Genomic DNA, 19,042 nt, shown 5'->3' on the forward strand with positions numbered 1-19,042 from the left:
TATAATAACTATAAATAGAGTACAACCTAAAAATTGTGAATCACTATATCGTACATCTGTAACTTATATTGTACAACTATACTTCAATTTAAAAAAAAAAAAAAGAAATACTGGGAAGGTAGAAATAAGCACACTTGGCCTCAAATAGAAATGAGAAATCCAGAAGAGACGGAGGCAGACCTCTCTCTCTCTCTGTTTTTGTTTTTTTTTTCATATTCAATTCTGAAGTCCTGTCCATTTTTGCTTTGAATGGCTCCTGTGCTTGCTGCTTTTTGCCTGTCCCCTCCCTAACCCAGGCTCTCCTCACTCCACAACTCACTGCTGGGATTCTCAGTGTTCCAGTGGCAAAACTCAGGCTGGGACATATGACTTTTTCTTTGCCGGACATTCCCCCCCTTCTCCTATAAGTCCATTCACGTCTCTATCATCCACTCCCGGACGCTTTCTCCAAGAAGCCAGCGCTCGCTGGCCCCCTTCTCCAAATGGCTGCAGTGCTTGCTTTACTACATGTGGAATATTTAACAACTTAGCACAATTTAGGTTATTTTTTACATATTACACATGTGTGATTTCTGTTTCCTGAAGCTGGATTGTATGCACCTTGAGAGGAAGAGGAGGAGGGCACATTCATTTCTGAATGAAGCACAGTGTTCGTTATGTAGTAATTCATCAGGAAGTATTTTCAGACCGATTATAAAGAGTAGAAGGCCTGAGTGAGTTTAGGCTATTCTTTTGAACCCTGGAGACTTTTTCCTCTCCCCTCCTCTCCACTCCCCTCTTCTTTCTTCAGCTACTTTATATTGACCCCCTACCCTGTGGCAGGCAGCATGCTAAGTGGTTTACATAATTTTTTTTTTATTCCTCACAACTACCCAGTAGGGTATTATTAACTCCATTTTACAGATGAGAAAACAAAGGTTCAGGATGATTAAACAGATTGGCCAAGGTCTAACACAAACTTGTTAAACGTCAGGGCCAGGACTCAATCCTGAGTCTCTCTGACTCCAGAACTTTTTTTTTTTTTCAATTTTATTGGAGTATAGCTGACTTACAGTGTTGTGTTGGTTTCAGGTGTACAGCAACATGAATCGGTTAACCAGTGTTTTATATTGTACCACTCTTTGTTATTGTCTCTTTTTCTCTTCAGTCTTTCCCTCTTCTGTTTCTTTTCTCTTCCTCTAATTCAAAGATGAAAATGGGTTACTGTCAGGTCAGCATTTAGAGTAGATGCTACTTGTAAAAGATTTGAGTTCCTTTTCTTTCCTCCCCTACAAAATATTTCTCTGTGATGCACAGGGTTGCCGACCAAATGCTGCTTTCCAAGGGGGGCCCCGGGGCAGCTTGCCAACATCATGATCCAGGCATACTGTTCAGCTGTCTTTGCTCTCAGTGTCTCTGTCTGAGGGTTTTGCTCCAGACTTAGGACTAATGCAGACTGACTCACTGTAGAAAGAAAGTCAGATCTTCAAAGGTGCAAGAAGTATCAAGTTGGCAAGGTAGACCCCTTAGGTCATTTCCAGACACAATCTTTGTGACCACTTCTATTCCTTTCTACCTGGGAGTTAAAATGAAGTAAATAATTAAAACATGTGTATTTGCCCATCTTTTTCATTCCAGAAGAGCCAGGTAACCATTAGTAGCCTAAGTGCCTTTGCAGTTGCTGAACAAATATTGTCATAAACCAAATAGAGTATGAATTACTTTAAAAATGGTAAAATTTCAAGTAAGAGGGTTTTTTTTTTTCGGTATACCACAAAAAACTTTGTCATATATGTGGAAACAGGTCAGTAACTATTTGGTGTTGATTGACATGTGATCAATCCAGGGCTCACATGATCTTGTCAGGAAACAGATTTTAGAAACCACTTTAGTGGTTTAGGTAATCAAATGGTAAAAATTCTCTTCTCTTTTGGATTTGAAGATTTGGTTAATAATTGATCTTTTTTCTTGATGTCCTGACTTTTGGTCCATTAGATTTGATTTTCCTTTGATTTGAAGTCCAGGACTGGGTTCTTTGATGACTTCCTTTTAATTTGACTGCTTTACACCTGAGTTCTCATATTTGACTTTTTGCTTTGAGATGTTTCTTAAATTTTTGTTTTCTAAATAAGGGAAGATAATATCTTTTTCATTTAAGTTTCATTAAGTCGAGTTTTTGGTGTAAACCTGGGTCTGTGAAATTCATCCTGACTTTGTTCATACATGAGCAGAGCCAGAATGTTAACAAAGCTGATTCAGAGAAACGATTTGTCAGCCCTTTTTGCTTGGCACTGTGCTAATTAAACAGCTGGTTGGTTGACTAAACATTTCACCTTTAGAGGACAGTCTGATGGCATTCCTTTGGTATTACTGCCTTTTTAATAGAAAATGCTCAATAATTATGGGGTTTTTTATCACTTTTTTAAAGTCTGAGCTTTTGATTAACTGATGACTATTTTAGCCTGAGACTAGTTCTTTTCTGAGCTGCAGATCCTTCTGCAGATACTACATAGAAACAGGGACTGGTCAGAATCCTTCTCTTGGTCACTTCTCTTTTCCTGGGGTGTTTCTCAGTGCTGGCCTGGATGTCTTATCTTTGGTGCCATTAAAATCACATTCTTGGGGCTGGATTTTGTACCTCAGAGCTGAATCGACTTGCCCCCGTTTGCCTTCAGAGGGTGTTTAGGTCATTTCCTGGCATGTCAAGTTGCATGTTTTCTTCCTTAGATCTGGCCCAGGAAAGCATCTTTTTGGAAATTAGCATTCTCATTTTGAAGCTTTGACCTGGTCCAGGAAGCTTGCTTTACAGTTTTGCTCAAAGTTGGTCGATATTATATTTCTAGAAACTGGCACATTTAAAATATCGTTTCATCGTGTATTACTGGCACTAGTTCATGGGAAGCTCCTAGCAAGGCTAAGTCTTGTTTTTGTTGGGATGAGGTGAGGCCAGAGTATTTGAATATTTATGAAGTCTGTGCTTTTTCTATAAATGGTTTGCTTGTTGGATATGGAACTTGGAACATTTTCAGTAACCTGATATTTCTTTGTTCTCTTGGCCATATCTGTCCACCATGGTTGATTTAGTTGCACATATTAGGACAATAAAAAACACTGATCCAGCTGATTGTGGGTCTTTAGGGCTTATTGGCTGACAAGACAATGTCCACAGCTCTTTTTCACCATGTTTCATCTGCTGGAGACCTGATCAAACGAAGCCTTGGAAGTTAGAAGGTAGTCATGGCCTGGAAGAGGAGCCAAGGCCCTTCCCACTGTGACCTAAGCATAAGACCTGAAGGACCTGGTCTGTAACAGTTGGGAAGAGAGCTAAGTGGAAGGTATTCCAGAGTTGTAGGGGGTAGACTTCAAAGGACCATGTGACCACCTGGATGTGGGCTGTACTAGACCAGGGTGGCCTCTAACATGTCTCTCAGGTCCCTAGCTTGGAAGGTGTCACTCCCTGGGAGGAGATATGATACATGAGAGCAGGTCTGTGGGGCAGGATGATGAGCCCTGGCCAGGAAGGGCTTCTGAAGGGAATTGGAGGGTATGACACCCTGGAAGGGGAAGTGGGGAACTGTGCAATACTGGTGGGTCTCCTTGCCTCTTGGTATGTCAGATATGGGAGAATGAGTATCAGGGGCTGCTAGAGAAGTCAGGTGTGTCCTGAGGGGAGAGCTGGTTCTGGAGTTGTACTAAGGCTGAGGTCAGCGGAGGGCTTGGGAAACATTGGAGCCGTGGCGAATGTGGTGCCTGGTGTTGCACACCATGGGGTGCATGTGGCTTTGTTCATCTGCAGAGCTGTAGCTTATGCTCTCAGTGTTTGAGACGGTCCTACTGTTTTTTTTTTGGCTGAGTTGGGTCTTCGTTGCTACGCACGGGCTTTCTCTAGTTGCAGCGAGCAGGGGTTACTCTTCATTGCGGTACTCAGGCTTCTCATTGCGGTGGCTTCTCTTGTTGCAGAGCATGGGCTCTAGGCATGCGGGCTCAGTCATTGTGGCATGCGGGCTCAGTAGCTGTGGCTCGGGGGCTCTAGAGCACAGGCTCAGTAGTTGTGGTGCACGGACTTAGTTGCTCTGTGGCATGTGGGATCTTCCCAGACCAGGGCTCGAACCCATGTCCCCTGCACTGGCAGGCAGATTCTTAACCACTGCACCACCAGGGAAGTCCCTGTCCTACTGTCTTTTGCCTGCTTTCCAACTTCTCCAACTGAAACCCAATGCCCTCCCTCAATGTTCTCTCCTGCCTTTGGTGTGTGCCTGTGGCGGGTGGCTCTTAGGTTTTCCTCCATGTGAAGGGTATTTGCAAGAGAAAAAGGAACTGGGCATATGCCTCCATTCCATAAAGCTTGCGTTGGATTTAGTTTGGCTAGGGCTTGACATGGCCCTTTCCTTCACCTTAGCAGTTTTGAACTTGAGCAGAGAGACTTAATCCTCCAGTTAAGATTTTCAATTAAGCCTTGTCCTCGTGTCCACTAAAGAAAGCTCTAATCCAGCCTCTTGGGTCTGTTTTTATCTATAGTCCTTTTGATTACATGTGCCTGAGGCAGCCTGTTGTTCATATTCCTCTCTCTCTCTCTCTCTCTCTCTCTCTCTCAATATCTTCACCTCTCTCTCCAATACACACACACACACACATCCCATGGTAATTGCACCAATGCTTGTAACCTCATTCTTTTCAGTTGGATAGAGGCTTAATTTAGAGCAAAGTGTATAATACAAAATCTATCCAACACTAAAAGCCACCACGTGTATCCTATCATCCCCATAAAATCATCACTTTGTAGAATGTGCATGGAGAAATCCCTCACAAATCAGAAGAGTGATTACATAGAAAAGCTGAAAATGCTTTGGGTATCACAGCAAAACCACAGGACTAGAAAATTAGAAACGGGTGGTGATGCTATAGCCTAAAGCAATACCAAGGCCATATTTTGTATTCTTCTTGTAACAGTAAGACTACCACTATTAAAAAGCTGAAAATGTCGGGGGGAAAAAGAAATGAAAGAGGAGAAATAACAACTGATACCACAGAGATACAAAAGATCATAAGAGAATACTACAACCAGTTATATGCCAACAAACTGAACAACCTAGAAGAAAAAAATAAATTTCTATAAATATATAATCATCCAAAACTGAATCAGTAAGAAATAGATAATGTGAACAGACCAATTACGAGTACTAAAATTGAATTAGTAATCAAAATTCTCCAAACAAAGTCCAGGACTGAATGGCTTCACAGGGGAATTCTGCCAAATATATAAAGAAGAGTTAATGGCTATCATTCTTAAACTATTCCAAAAAATTAAAGGTGAGAGGAACATTCACAAATTCATTCTATGAGGCCACCATTGGCCTGATACCAAGACCAGAAAGACACTACAAAAAAGAAAATTATAGACTACTAACTCTGATGAATATAGACGCAAAAATCCTCAACAAAATGTTAGCAAACTGAATTCACCATTATATAAAAAGGATCATACACCAAGATCAAGAAGGATTTACTGTACTTCCCTCTTGGCACAGTTGTTAAGAATCCGCCTGCCAATGCAGGGGACACGGGTTTGAGCCCTGGTCCGGGAAGATCCCACATGCTGCTGAGCAACTAAGCCCGTGTGCCACAACTACTGAGCCTGTGCTCTAGAGCCTGCGAGCCACAACTACTGAAGCCCGTGTGCCTAGAGCCCATGCTCCACAACAAGAGAAGCCACCCCAATGAGAAGCCCGTGCACCATAACGAAGAGTAACCCCCCTCGCTGCAACTAGAGAAAGCCTGCGTGCAGCAACGAAGACAATTGTGACCAAAAATAAGTAAATAATTTTTTAAAAAAATTTAAACTACTATTTAAAAAGTCCTTAAGAAAGAAAAGAAAGAAAGAAGGATTTACTCCAGGGATGCAAGGATGGTTCTATATCTGCAAATCAAGCAATATGATACACCACATTAACAAAACAAAGGATAAAAATCACATGCTATCCCAATAGATGCAGGAAAAGCAAGTGATGAAATTCAATGTCCATTCATGATCAAAAATTCTCATCAATGTTGGTATAGAAGGAACATATCTCAACATAATAAAGGCTTTTATGAAAAATGTACAGCCAACATCATACTCAGCAGTGAAAAAATGAAAGTCTTTCCTCTAAATTCAGGAAAAGACAAGGATGCCCACTCTCACCAATTCTATTTATCATAGTATTGGAAGTCCTAACCACAGCAATCCAACAACAAAAAGAAATAAAAGGCATCCAAATGGAAAGGAAGAGGGAAAACTGTCCCCATTTGCAGATGGCATGATACTTTAGAGAACTCTAAACTCTCCACACAAAAAAAACTACTATGACTAATAAATGAATTCAACAAAGTTGCAGGATACAAGAATAATATACAGATATCTGTCGCATTTCTATACACTAATAATGAACTATGAGAAAAAGAAAAAAATTTTAATCCCATTTAAATTGTATCAAAAGAATAAAATACCTAGGAATAAGCTTAACATAGGAGGTGAAAGACCTGTACTGTGAAAATGATAAAACATTGGTGAAGGTAATTCAAGATGATACAAAGAAATGGAAAGATATACCATACACTAGAATTGGAAGAATTAATATTGTTAAAGTGGCCATATGACCCAAAGCAATCTACAGATGTAATGCAATCCCAATCAAAATACCCATGACATTTTTCAGAGAACTAGAATAACCCTAAAATTTGTATGGAACCACAGAAGACATTGAATTGCCAAAGCAATCTTGGGAGAAAAGAACAAAGTTGGAAGTATCACCTTCCCAAACTCCAGACTATACTACAAAGCTACAGCAATCAAGACAGCATGGCACTGGCACAAAAACAGACACAGAGATCAATGGAACACAGTACAGAGCCCAGAAACAAACCCATACACCTATGGTTAATTAATGTATGACAAAGGATGAAAGAATATACAATGGAGAAAAGACAGTCTCTTCAACTAGTGGAAAACTGGACGGCTACACATAAAACAATGAGATTAGAACACTCCTTCACACCATATACAAAAATAAATTCAAAATTGTTTAAAGACCTAAATATAAGACCTGAAACCATGAAACTCCCAGAAGAAAACAAAGACAGAACACTTGACCTAAATCATGGCAATATTTTTTTTTATTAGTATCCTAAGGCGAAATAAATAAAAGCAAAAATAAACAAATGGGACCTAATTAAACTTAAAAGCTTTTGCACAGCAAAGGAAACCATTAACAAAATGAAAAGACAACCCACGGGATGGGAGAAAATATTTGCAAATGTTATGACCAACAAGGGGTTAATATCCAACATATGTAAACAGCTCTTACAACTCAATATCAAAAATGAAATTTTTTTAATGGGCAGAAGACTTGAATAGACATTTTCCCAAAGAAGACATACAGATGGCCAACAGACACATGAAAAGATGCTTAATATAACTAATTATTAGAGAAATGCAAATCAAAACAACAATGAGCTATCATCTCACACCTGTCAGAATGTCTATCATCAAAAAATCTACAAATAACAAATGTTGGAGAGGATGTGGAGAAAAGAGAACCTTTGAACACTGTCGGTGGGAATGTAAATTGATGCAGCCACAATGAAAAACAGTATGGAGGTTCCAAAAAAACTAAAAACTAAAAATAGAACCACCACATGTTCCAGCAATTCTACTCCTGAGTATATACAGAAAAGAAATGAAACACTAATTCAAAAAGATACATGCATCCCAATGTTCATAGCAACACTATTTACAACAGCCAAGATATGGAAGCAACCCAAATGCTCATTTACAGAAGAATGGATAAAGGAGATGCGGTATATATATACAATGGAATATTGCTCAGCCATATAAAAGAATGAAATTCTGCCATTTGCAGCAACGTGGATGGGCCTATAGAATATTATGCTTAGTTAAATGTCAGGTAGAGAAAGGCAAATACTGTATGATGTCACTTAGAGGTGGAATCTAAAAAATAATGCAAATGAGTATGTATGCAAAACAGAAACAGACTCACAGATATAGAAAACAAACTAGAGGAGAGGGAAAAGGGAAGGGCAAATTAGGAGTTTGGGATTAAGAGATTCAAACTACTATGTATAAAATAGATAAGAATGTATGTATAGCATAGAGAATTATAGCCATTATCTTTTAATAACTTATAATTGAGTATAACCTGCAAAAATACTGAATCACTATGCTGTATGCCTAAAACTAATATAATATTATAAATCAGCTATACTTCAATTCTTTAAATAAAAAAATAATGAAATATCAAAGTTTGTATACAGGGAACATATCTCCAAATAATAAAAACCATTTATGCCAAACCCACAGCTAACATCATAGTCAATGGTGAAAAGCTCAAAGCTCTTCCTTAAAATCAGGAACAAGACAAAGATGCCCACTCTCCCCACTTCTATTTCACATAGTATTATAAGTCCTAGCCACAGCAAGCAGACAAGTAAAAGAAACTACAGGCATCCAAACCTGGAAAGGAGAAGTAAATCTGTCACTGTTTGCAGATGAAATATATGAAAGTGTGCACGTTAAAGAGATGCAATTTATTATATTTCAGTTACACATCAATAAAGCTGTATTAAAGGAGGAAGAGGGTTCAATGGCTGATGGGGTCAAATCATGCTAATTGATCAAGTAAGAAGACGATCTGGACACATAGAGTTGAGGTACCTTACAAAGAGCTACTTTCCATCAAGAGGTGGAATCTTCTTCCAAACCCCTTGAATCTGGGATGGTCTTGGCTTGGCCAACAAAATGTGGCACACTGTACAATTTCTGAGCCCAGTTCTCAAGAGAACTTGCATGCTCCTCTCCTGTCTTCTTGAATGCTACTGCCACATGAATAAGTCTGAGTTATCCTGCTGTAGAGGACCCGGGGGAGAAAACCAAGACACCCATGCTGCTAGCCTATGAGTCACCAGACTTGTGAGTGATGCCATCCTAGACCCGGCAGCCCCAGGTCATCCACCCATTGGTGGCAGACTCAAGAGTGGGTGAGAAAAGACCTACAGAAGAACCACAGAGCTGAGCCCAGATCACATTGCTGAACTCTAGAAACTTGAGTTAATAACTGTTTTAATCACTAAATCATGTAGTGGTTCCTTACACAGCAAAGGCTACTGAATACAAGAGAAGCTTGATAACCTTGAAAAGAGCATTTTGGACTCCAGTGGTTAGGGGGTAATACAAGTCTGATTTAAGATGTTCATGAGAGAATGGAAGATGGAAAGTGTGTCCTTAGAAAAAATTTTCTCGAGAACATTTTTGGTGAAACATGGTAGAAAAAAGATATGACAGCAGGAGGAACATGTTGGGTGAAGAACACAGTTCTTTTCAGTTATGACACGTTAAACCATTTAATGCTGAGTGTTTGGTGGCAGAATTATAAATAGGCAGAGCACAGAACATCAGGCTGAGGGATAAGTAGTTTAATTGTGGGGAGGAAATGACCTAATGGTCTCTGGATTGTAGACTACTGGTCTGTAAGTCATGAGCCCCTTTTCTTCCAGGATGCTATTGCAGAATTGGAAGCGATGTTAGGTCAGGGTGATGAAGTGCCCTCTGTTGATGGTACAGGTGGTCCTCAACAACTGATGCTGGTGTTTTCCTTTTGCTAAAGCATCATATGGGATATGTTTCTAGGCTTTTCTGTTGATTTCAACACCAGCTCTTTTGAACTCTGCCTGAGCCCTCAGAGCAGTCTTCTGTCATAACTACCCACAACCCCCTCTGGGCACAGGATTGCAGAGCCCCCTTGTCCCAGGATACAGTGGTCCCCAAAGCTTACCTGGACTATGATGAAATCATAGATTCCAGGAGAGCAGAGTTCTAAACATGTTTTTCCTCATTGTTTTTCACCAGGATGGAGAGGGACAGGTGCAGAGCCCCAAGGCAGGGCATCCCCAGAGCTCCACGATGGGACTGAAGTGAAGCAGGGAAAAGAAGGGGAAGCCAGGCTGCTCTCATCACAGGGATGCTAAAGGCGAGGTCTCAATACCACGACTCCCTTATACATGCCTTTATCGGCTCTAGCTGTGACCTGGCACAGGCTCCAGGCTGAAGGCTTACACTGGCGATGGGAGTCTGCTGAGCCCTACACAGAGATCACTTTTCCCTTCAGAGGGCAGAACCTGTAGATTTGCTCCAGCTCCAAATTCTCCTCAGTTCAACTTAGACACAGGGTATTTTTAACCCCTGTTGGACAGACCCTGCCATGTTGTTCTCTTTTTTATATACATATAAATTTATTTATTTATTTATTTTTGGCTGCACTGGGTCTTTGTTGCTGGGCGTGGGCTTTCTTTAGTTGCGGTGAGCCGGGCTACTCTTCGCTGAGGTGTGCGGGCTTCTCGTTGTGGTGGCTTCTCTTGTTGCAGAGCACGAGCTCTAGGCGTGCGGGCTTCAGTAGTTGTGGCACGCGGGCTCAGTAGTTACGGCTCGCGGGCTCAGTAGTTACGGCTCGCGGGCTCTAGAGTGCAGTCTCAGTAGTTATGGCACACGGGCTTAGTTGCTCCGTGGCATGTGGGATCTTCCCAGACCAGGGCTTGAACCCGTGTCCTCTGCATTGGCAGGTGGATTCTCAAGCACTTGCACCACCAGGGAAGCCCCTGTTCTGTCTGATTAGTCTCTTTCTGCTCCTGCAGGCTTTACACATTCCATGTGAGATGCCTAATTGGACATGTTTTAGAAACATGAAGCCAAGTGTCTATAGAGATGGGGACCTGGTGATGGATGTATTTTTCCCCCTTTATTCCTTGGAACAGGAACCAGACAGATGCGGGTATCTTTTGCACTCAGACCAAAACAGCAAGTGACACCTAATGTGTAAGTTTGTGTGTGTGTGTGTGTGTTTGAGTGTGTGTGTGTGTGGGGGGGGGTGTTTAATCTCCTTGATAATTATGTAAAGTGTGCACAGAGATGGCATTAATGCAGACGAGTGGATAATGAGGGTCTGTCTATTCTTTTTCCTTTTTCCCTCAGTACCTTCATGAGAGAAGAGAGAACTTAACAACTTTTACTGTCTATTCCGTTAGTCTGATTACCCTGATCAGTACCTGGATGGCTTAGAATGAGTGAGACTGTTTGGACACCACGCCCTCTCCCTGCCAGGACCCATAGATTAGGGCACAGAGGCATCCTGAAATGTTGACCCTCTTGGCCTGAAGTCAGCATCAGGAGCCAGGGGCTCAGTCTGGGTGTCCTGTGCCAACAAGGACTTTGTGACATGAGCCTCCTGGAGACGTCATGGGTCTTTGAGATCTACTACCTTGAACAGAACATATCCCAGTAAATACCAGTAATTATATCCTATGGGCCATGAGGCATTCTGGTCCAAGATCTGGAAAGTCAAAAAAGAAAAGGAGATCATCTTTCAGAGGGACTTAATGCCCTTTTCTTTTATCCTGATTACTAACTTCTCCAGGTAACATGCAGAAACTGCATTAATCCTCTGTGCATACTTTGCAAGGGAGACTATGCTTCCAAGGCATTAAATTTACCACCATGCCCACGTCCTCAGAAGAGGGTTAGGCAACATGCAATTTGTTTCCATGGGGCGTCTCTATCCTTAGCGGTTAAGTTTGTGGTCAACTCTGGTCATGTCAGCAGGTACCCTTGCCATGGAGAAAGGTGATAGCAGAGCTGCTGATCTTTGTGATGGAATTTCAGCTTTGTTTTCTCTCCTTTGTGTGAGGACTTCTGCCTGCCCAGTATGTATCCTTTCTAGCTGTTTCATCTCAAGTGTCCTTCCCTCTTTGTCTCTTTCTCTATCATTTAGCCAAAATATGGAATAAAACATTTTATGGCAATAATTTTGGGGATTTGAGTAGTACATCAGAGACAGTTGCCCCTAGATGACATGACTGGGCCATTCTCCCTAATGCTGCGCCCTCTGTTCAGGTGGCTTTGGAAGAACTACCAATACGTCCTGGCATTTCTCTTTGCCATTGAGGAAATCAATAAGGACTCCCATCTGCTCCCCAATCTGTCCTTGGGTTTCAACCTCTACAATGCCTTTCCCAGTGACCAGAGGACCTTGGAGAGTGCCCTGTTTGGGCTCTCTGGAGGAAATCAGACTCTCCCTAACTACAACTGCCAGAGACAGAGAAAATCTGTGGCCATTGTTACTGGAACCGCGTTGGCATTTTTCAGCCGAGCTAGGAACAGTTCTGGAGCTCTACAGAAGCCCACAGGTGAGTGGGTTTTTAATTCTGAGGAGAAAAGTTTGGATTTTCACCAGTACCATTTTCCTTCATCTGATCAAAAGGAAATGTAGAAGCTAGGTTTACATATCCCACGAAAGTTTAAAATATAGCCTAGGGAATTCCTCGGGTTGTGAGATGATAAACTGTGACAGGAGGAGGAAGAGGGAAAGGGGTAGTACAGGGGATGCTGTGAGCCTCCATCCAGATTCCTGCCTAGGGCCATTGTTTCCATTGCCCAGCTGCTGGGAATATTGACTTCTGACATCTGACAGCTGTGTGCTTCTTAGGAACTAGCCACAGCCAGGGGGACTGCCCCATTCCAGCTTACACCTATCTCAGGGGACAGCTAGAGACCAATGACTGGCAGATATGGGGATACACAGGCCTGGATATGTGGTCTCAATCTGGGACCACACTGAAGGATCTGCTGAGACTCAGTTATAACTATATTGAATTTATCCTCTCCTTCTGCCCAATCCAGCCTTCTCACATCCACACAGGTGCATCTTGAGATTATGCCCAATAAACTTTCTACACCCAAATGTCCATCTCAGTGACCCAATCTGAGGCAATCGGAATTCAGGAGGAGACATTACTGCCAAACAAGGTAACATTAGTTTAGGAGAATTCTATCCTGGAAGAATTATTTTTTAGAAAATCAGAGAGGGTAGGTGATTGAAGTCTTCAATAGAACATCAGTGGAACGGTGGTTGAGGGCGAGTGGACCCAAGTTTAGTTCGATAACAGCCACTATGGAAAACAGTATGATGGTCTCTCGAAAATTGCAGCAAAAAAATTAAAATGAAGTTTTCTCTCTCCTGAGAACAAGGAAAATAAAGGGAACAGTGAACAGGCTAAAGAGGAAACATAACCTGGCCTGAAAGAGTTAATCGCTCCTAGTTTTATTTTAACTGTTACTAATCTGTAGTGTCTATAGTTAGATTTGTCCTTCACAAAGCTAACCTGTCACCCATAATCCTGTGTAATTTAGGTAATTTACATCCTGCACCTGGTATTTACTCTTTACTCTCCCTATAATCTCTGGTGCAAATCACCCCTTGTAGCTGTTTGCATTTCAGAAAGGAGGTCACAGACCGATAACCCAGAGATGAACGGACCCAACTACCAGGCTGTTGAACCCCATTACCAGGCCACCTGACACCAGCAGTGACTGTTTTAAAATATTGCAAGAATAAGAAGAATGCAAGACCTTCACCACTTTTCTCTTTATCACTTACCCTGGACTGTGAGTTCCACCTATAAGATCCCCTGTAACGGGCTTCCCTGGTGGCGCAGTGGTTGAGAGTCTGCCTGCCGATGCAGGGGACACGGGTTCGAGCCCTGGTCTGGGAAGATCCCACAGGCCGCGGAGCGACTGGGCCCGTGAGCCACAATTGCTGAGCCTGCGCGTCTCGAGCCTGCGCGTCTCGAGCCTGCGCTCCGCAACAAGGAGCCTGCGCGTCTCGAGCCTGCGCTCCGCAACAAGAGAGGCCGAGATAGTGAGAGGCCCGCGCACCGCGATGAGGAGTGGCCCCCACTCGCCGCAACTGGAGAAAGCCCTCACACAGAAACGAAGACCCAACACAGCCAAAAATAAAAATAATAAATAAATAATAAATAAAAAAATTAAAAAAAAAAAAGATCAGAGGCAGAATCCTTAACTTTTTTCTTTATATAAGTTTTATGTGATGAAATTAGGGGTGGTTTCACCTTCTCAGGCTGTGTTTTTCTGCCTTTTTAGATTTAAAACCTGAAACTGAAAACCAAGTTTGAAAACGATAAACAAGGTGCTGTCCTTTAGTATATTTCTCGTTGTTGTGAACAGTCCAAAAAACAGCTGGATACAAAATAAAGAACTCATACAACTTAATAACAAAAAACAAACAATTCAATTTAAAAATGGGAGCAGAGGAATTGAATAGACATTTTTCCAAAAAAGATATACAAGTGGCCAACGGGTATATGAAAATGTGCTCGACATTACTAATTATCAGGGAAATGCAAATCAAAGCCACGAGACATCACCTCATACCTGTTAGAATGACTAGCATCAAAAAGAGAAAACAGGGACTTCCCTGGTGGCTCAGTGGTTAAGAATCCGCCTGCCAATGCAGGGAACATGGGTTCGAGCCCTGGTCCAGGAAGATCCCACATGCCACGGAGCAACTAAGCCTGTACGCCACAACTACTGAGCCCACGTGCCACAACTACTGAAGCCCATGCACCTAGAGCCCATGCTCCGCAACAAGAGAAGCCACGGCAATGAGAAGCCCGCACACCGCAACGAAGAGTAGCCCCCGCTAGCCGCAACTAGAGAAAGCCCACACGCAGCAACGAAGACCCAACACCGCCAAAAATTAATTAATTAATTATTTAAAAAGAGATAACAAGTGTTGAGGATGTGGAGGAAAAAGAATCCTTGTTCTGTTGGTGGGAATGTAAATTTGTGTAGCCACTATGGAAGACAGTATGGAGGTTCCTCAAAAAATTAAAAATAGAACTACCATACGATCCAGTAATCCCACCCCTGAGTATATACCCAAAGAAAACAAAAACAATAATTTGAAAAGATACATGCACCTCAATGTTCATAGCAGCATTATTTACAATTGCCAAAGTATGGAAGCAACCTAAGCTTCCATCAACAGACGAATGGGTAAAGAAGACATGGCATGCATATATATATATATATAATGGAATCCCACTAAGCCATAAAAAAGAATGAAATTGTGCCATTTACAACAACGTAGATGGACCTGGAGGGTATTATGTTTAGTGAAATAAGTCAGACAAAGACACATACTGTATGATATCACTTATATGTGGAATCTTAAAAATAAAACTAACTAGTGAATATAACAAAAAAGAAACAGACTCACAGACATAGAGAACAAACTAGTGGTTACCAGTGGGGAAAGGAAAGTGCAGAGGAACAAGATAGGGGCAGAGGATTAAGAGGTACAAACTGCTATGTATAAAATAGATAAGCTACAAGGATATTTTGTACAGCACAGGGAATATAGCCAATATTTTATAATAACTATAAATGGAGTATAATCTACAAAAATTTTGAATCACTATGTTGTACACCTGAAACTAATATAATATTATAAATCAACTATACCTCAATAAAAAGAAACAGGATTTAGAAGAGATATCTGCACCCCCATATTCATTGCAGCATTATTCACAATAGCCAAGGTATGGAAACAAACCTAAGTGTCCATCAACAGATGAATGGATAAAGAAGATGTGATATGTAGATGTACAGAGAGATAGATAGATAAATATTATTCAGCCATGAAAAAAGAAGGAAATAACGCCATTTGTGACAACATAGATGGACTTTGAGGGCATTACGCTCAGCGAAATAAGTCAGAGACAGACAAATACTGTATGATCTCACTTATATGTGGAATCTAGAAAAGCTGAAGCCATAGAAACAGAGAGTATAATGGTGGTAACCAGGGGTTGGAGAGTGGGGGGAATGGGAAGATGTTGGTCAAAAGGTACAAACTTCAAGTTAGAAGATGAATAATTTCTGCAGATCTAATGTCCAACATGGTGATTACAGTTAACAATACTATATTATATACTTAAAAGTTGCTAAGAGAGTAGATCTTCAATGTTCTCGCCACAAAAAAAGAAATGGTTATTATGTGAGGTAATGGAGGTGTTAACTAATGCTACAGTGGTATTCATTTTGCAATATATAAGTGTATCAAATCATCGCACTGTACACCTTAAACTTACCCAGTGTTATATGTCAATTACATCTCAATAAACCTGGAAGCAGGGGGACTGCCTGGACCCTCAATAAATAGCTGAGTAAATGAACATTTCCAAAAACATGTATTAGATCACACAAAAAATAATTAATTTAATAAAAACTCAACATCACTCTTTGGTCAGGATAGTAAATCTCAACACAGCTAGGAAGTAAAGCCTCTCTCACTTTGATATCCCTGTGACTCATTCAGCACTAGTCTCGGTAATTTCTAGCACTCCACACAAATACACACACACAGATTTTTATTTGTTTATTTGTTTTAACTAACAGGTCATACCTATCACCACAAAAACAGTTTTCAAAGCAACTCCTGATCCATTGTGGAGCCTGCTGTCCTTTGTCGAACGTGTCTTCCTCTCAAATGCATCCCCCTTTTATCTACCCTGAAATCCCCCTTTTGTATTCCACGGACACCCCCTTCCACCAAGAGGAAGCAGATAAAGTCCCTGGAGTGAAGGCAGACACCTCCTACCACCACCAGCTAGTAGAGAGAGGGAGGAGAAATCAAGGAAGACTTACAGGAGGCAGTGGTGTCCTGCTGATATTTGAAGAGCAAATTCCTGCCCTGCAGGAATGGAATGGGAAGGCTGCTCCGGGAAGCAGGAAGAGCAGAAGTGTCAAAGAATCCAGTATAGGGGTGTCTGTGCCTCTCCTTGCCCCCCACCCCGGGCTGGCTTCTGTTTCCTCTTGGAAACCAGAAAGCCACTCTAAAGCCAACTACTTTCTAATTAATATTTGAAGGATTAATACTTTAATATTCTAAGGAGGTCTGTGACCAGCTCTCAGATACCACACTATAAATAACTTCAAGACAAGGCACCAAGAGAAGGATTCCTGGGTCTTACCGGGTTCTGGATCAGGGAACTGGGTCGGAGGTCCCTCTTTGGGAGCCTTCTATCCTGCTCCTTCTCCAGATTTGGCACTGGGGGTGGGAGGGGGGCAGAGGGGAACCCAGATTAAATACTCTGGGAGCTTTCTAGAGCAAGGAAGGGCCCACCCTTACACCCCACCACCCCACTCCTGCATTGTGAGCGGCAAAATGATGTCATAGACCAGCGGCCCGGCCCCCTCTCCCTCCCTCCGCCTGTGCTTGCCCCAGGCCTGGCCTCAGCCTTTTCTCTCCACACCCCCCTCACCCCAGAGGAAAGTGGTCTGCCTTGCCAAGCAACCCACACGACCACTTAACAGCCATGGATCCAAATCGGGGCAACCCCCCGGGGCCCCAGACCTCCCCAGAGGCCCCCAAGCCTAGCCTGAACCGCTGCTCAATCCTGGCGAACAATACCATGCCGCAGGACCCCCCCAGCATGGTGGGCGACAGGTTGCCCACAAAGACCCGGGCGGTGGTCATCGACATGGGCACAGGCACCTGTAAGGTGGGCTTCGCGGGGCAGGCCCGGCCCACCTACACCGTGGCCACCGTCGTCGGCTGCCAGCCCAAGAAGCCGACCACCACCGGGCCGCCGGTGCTGGAGACGTTCATCGGCGAAGCAGCCCGCACTCGCCCTGAGCTGATGCGGGTGCAGCCCATGCGGAACGGCATCGTGGTAGACTGGGACGCAGCCGAGCTGATCTGGCGCCACGTGCTGGAACACGACCTCCGCGTGACCCCCCGGGACCACCCGCTGCTGTTCTCCGATCCGCCCTTCAGCCCCACCACCAACCGCGAGAAGCTGGTGGAGGTGGTTTTCGAGTCGCTGGGCTCCCCCGCCATGTACGTGGCTTCCCAGTCAGTGCTCTCCGCCTACGCGCACGGGCGGGTCAGCGCGCTGGTGGTGGACGCGGGCCATGCGGTCACCTACACGGTGCCCGTCTTCCAGGGCTACAACCTGCCTCACGCCACACAGCGCCTGGACCTGGCGGGCACCCACCTGACCGCCTTCCTGGCGGAGATGCTGCTGGGCTCCGGCTTGCCCCTGGGGCAGCAGGACCTGGACACGGTGGAGAACATCAAGCGCCGCTACTGCTATGTGGCCTCCGACTTCCTAAAGGCACAGGCCCGGCCCGAGGGGGAATGCCGCCAGACCTTGAAGCTGCCTGACGGGCGGACGGTCACGCTGGGCAAAGAGCTGTTCCGGTGCCCTGAGCTGCTGTTCAGGCCCCCCGAGATCCCAGGGCTGTCGCCCGTGGGCGTCCCCACCATGGCGAAACAGAGCCTTCAGAAGGTGCCGCTGGAGGTGCGGACCGACGTGGCCCAGAACGTGCTGCTCTGCGGGGGTTCTTCACTCTTCGCCGGGTTTGAGGGTCGCTTCCGCGCTGAGCTGCTGCGCGCTCTGCCCCCAGAGGCCCACGTGGTAGTGGCGGCCCAGCCCACCAGGAGTTTCTCCGTGTGGATTGGCGGCTCCATCCTCGCCTCGCTGCGCGCCCTCAAGTTCTGCTGGGTCCTGCGGGAGCATTACGAGGAGCAGGGGCCCCACGTCGTGTACCGCAAATGCTGCTGACCTGGGGCAGGGGTGGGTGTGGACGCTGCGGGGATGGGGGGAGTTATGGGCAGTAAAGTTTCTGCTACCCAGCCGGCTCCGTCCTGCCTTCCCCCAGGGCCTGGCCCGGTCCACTGCTGGACCCACCCAGATGCACCTGGTTCTGACCCCACAGACCCACCCGCCCTGGTGGGCCACCTCCCAAGACATCCCTGGTTCTGCCCTGCCTTGACTCACCTCCCAGGAGCCATCCCCTGAGACACCCCAGTTCTGACTCCCTGACCCTCCGTCCCCCACGATCAACCCCCCTACACACGCACACACACACACCACCATGTGCTAACCCTGTCAAAGCCATCTCCCACAATCCTAGTCTCCCACCACACTCAGGTTGGGATCCCCTTCCCAAGCCCACTCCAAAGATATCCTGGTTCTCAGCACCCCAAATCCACCCACTCTTTGGTTTCCCGGGTCTGATTATCCAAAGTTCTCTGACACCCTGATGTTCTGAACATCCCCCCACAAGTGCTGCATCCCCACACCACCACAAAGATCCAAATTCTGACCCTCAAGGGTCTCCCCTACAACGGCACACTAAAGGATCCCCCAG

At 44.1% G+C, this 19,042-nt stretch overlaps 1 protein-coding gene across 1 annotated transcript; it reads left to right on the forward strand.

The window, feature by feature from the left end:
* The first annotated feature begins 17,202 nt into the window (after positions 1 to 17,202).
* ACTL9 (actin like 9) lies at positions 17,203 to 18,453 on the forward strand. Its single transcript, XM_059919845.1, has one exon. It carries the CDS (start codon positions 17,203 to 17,205, stop codon positions 18,451 to 18,453), a length of 1,251 nt encoding a protein of 416 aa, XP_059775828.1.
* The last annotated feature ends 589 nt before the right edge of the window (positions 18,454 to 19,042 follow it).

Source organism: Balaenoptera ricei, chromosome 3, assembly GCF_028023285.1.
Source record: "Balaenoptera ricei isolate mBalRic1 chromosome 3, mBalRic1.hap2, whole genome shotgun sequence".
Classification (NCBI taxonomy): Eukaryota; Metazoa; Chordata; class Mammalia; order Artiodactyla; family Balaenopteridae; genus Balaenoptera; species Balaenoptera ricei.